The sequence below is a fragment of the Echinops telfairi genome, unplaced genomic scaffold (assembly GCF_000313985.2).
Source record: "Echinops telfairi isolate 266 unplaced genomic scaffold, ASM31398v2 ScPeMD7_7469;HRSCAF=8507_1, whole genome shotgun sequence".
Classification (NCBI taxonomy): Eukaryota; Metazoa; Chordata; class Mammalia; order Afrosoricida; family Tenrecidae; genus Echinops; species Echinops telfairi.
Window position 1 is genome coordinate 13,124,066 of NW_022111373.1, and position 1,727 is coordinate 13,125,792.

At 42.7% G+C, this 1,727-nt stretch overlaps 1 protein-coding gene across 1 annotated transcript in view; it reads right to left on the minus strand.

Annotated features, from left to right (window-relative positions):
- Positions 1-580: 580 nt before the first annotated feature.
- Positions 581-1,727, minus strand: part of CCDC192 (coiled-coil domain containing 192) — a 225,461-nt gene continuing 224,314 nt past the window's right edge. Inside the window, exon 6 of the mRNA XM_045285049.1 lies at positions 581-867. Within this exon, the coding sequence (XP_045140984.1) occupies positions 581-867 (287 nt within the window). The remainder of the gene's footprint in view (positions 868-1,727) is intronic.

Genomic DNA, 1,727 nt, shown 5'->3' on the forward strand with positions numbered 1-1,727 from the left:
AACTTTTTTTTAATTGCTTTGGTTTTATTTCATTCCTACCCTTGATAGATGTTAATGCCACGAAGAAATAAACTCCAGAGGCCATAAAAGCACAGACTCCATGGCTGCGTTCACTGTTGACAATGATTGTCCTCATCAATGCTATTTGATGCTCTATTATTGCCCAGTCTGAAGCTTGTCCTTCATGATAGCTCTTAGTTCACAATAGAATTGCTTACTATGATGAGATTTGGGATAACTCCGCCCTTGCAGTGAGACAGACTTCTAGTAAGAGGATCTTCCTCCATCTGTCTAATTTTCTGTTTCTCCATCCCCCACTGTTATCAAGAATGCCTAAAAACAATTTTCTTCCTCCTACAGCTGTGTGGCTTACGTGAGAACTGTTATGCAAAGGAAAACCAGTCAGGGTTTGCTCTTGAGCACCCACTCCTCTTTCTGTTATCCACTCACAAGATGACCAATATAAGAGCCACCCAAACCCATGAACTTGCCTTTGGTCAGGGGGGAGATGACGCAGATTCTAGACTTTACCTTGGCGATATATGGTAAACATTTATTATTATTTTCTCACTGGGAATCTCTACCTAGCCTCATCAGACAGCACAGACGTGTTGCTATCATCGCAGATGACTGGAGCGTCTTGTAGTCCTTCGGCAGAATCCTGGGACTCTTGGGAAGGAGAGGGTCCCTGCTCTGCTTCTAGTTGCTGGATCTTCCTTTCCTTTTCCTCTAAAACTTCTTCCAGTTGTGTGATCTTCTCCGTCTGAAGGGAAACCTGGGTCGACAACTCCATAATCAGACCGAGTTTTCGATCACCTTCCTCCACAGGTGGGAGACCTCCTCTCGACTCTTCCAGGGAGTTGTCTTCTAAAGCAAACAAACAGAAATAAGAAAGGGGGAGCAATTTTTAAACAGCTTTCCCAGACTGGAAAGGGAGGAAGTATAAAAAAACAAAACAAAACTTGATTTCTCACGTTCTTAAAAGAGAGCCCAGAGGCTGCGTCATCTGGTCAACTACACTGAGAACGGAATCTGGGCCCAGTGGGGGAAAGTGTCTGGGTGCTCATGAAGAAGAACTGGAAGTCTCCGGAAAGAAAGGGACTTAGCCCTTGCCAACTCATTTTGCTACACATTTAATGTTCAGTTAACCCTGAGAATAAAGGGAAATGCCCATCTTTGAGAAGCCAATCTAAAAAGTCATCCTAAGTATCATGCTACCTCTTTCCCTAAGAATTTGTCACAAAACTGAAAATAGAAATATATTGCTTTGGACATGAATAGCCTTGTTACCAGACCGAGAGCTTGGTGATGCCAATTATGGCAGGTGAAGTGAGATTAAAATGTAATATCTTATCATGTGGTCTCTCTTTGGGCCCTTTATAAAGTTGTTTCAGTTCAAAAAAAGTGAAGGGGAAATACACGTGGATTAAGTCTCTGCTGAATCCCCTCTGACCGCAGACTATGGATGCAAATAGCCTTGATATCATGCAGAATGCAATTACTGACAGTAAAAATTATTACAGACAGTAAAAATTTAACTTTTTATCCCCGACATGATTGCTGAAGACAGACGTGTGCATAAGCAAACATGGTGAAGAAAGCTGATGGTGCCCGACTATCAAAAGATATAGCTTCTGGGGTCTTAAAGGCTTGAAGGCAAACAAGCGGCCATCTAGCTTGGAAGCAACAAAGCCCACAGAGAAGAAGCACATGAGCCTGTGTGAACA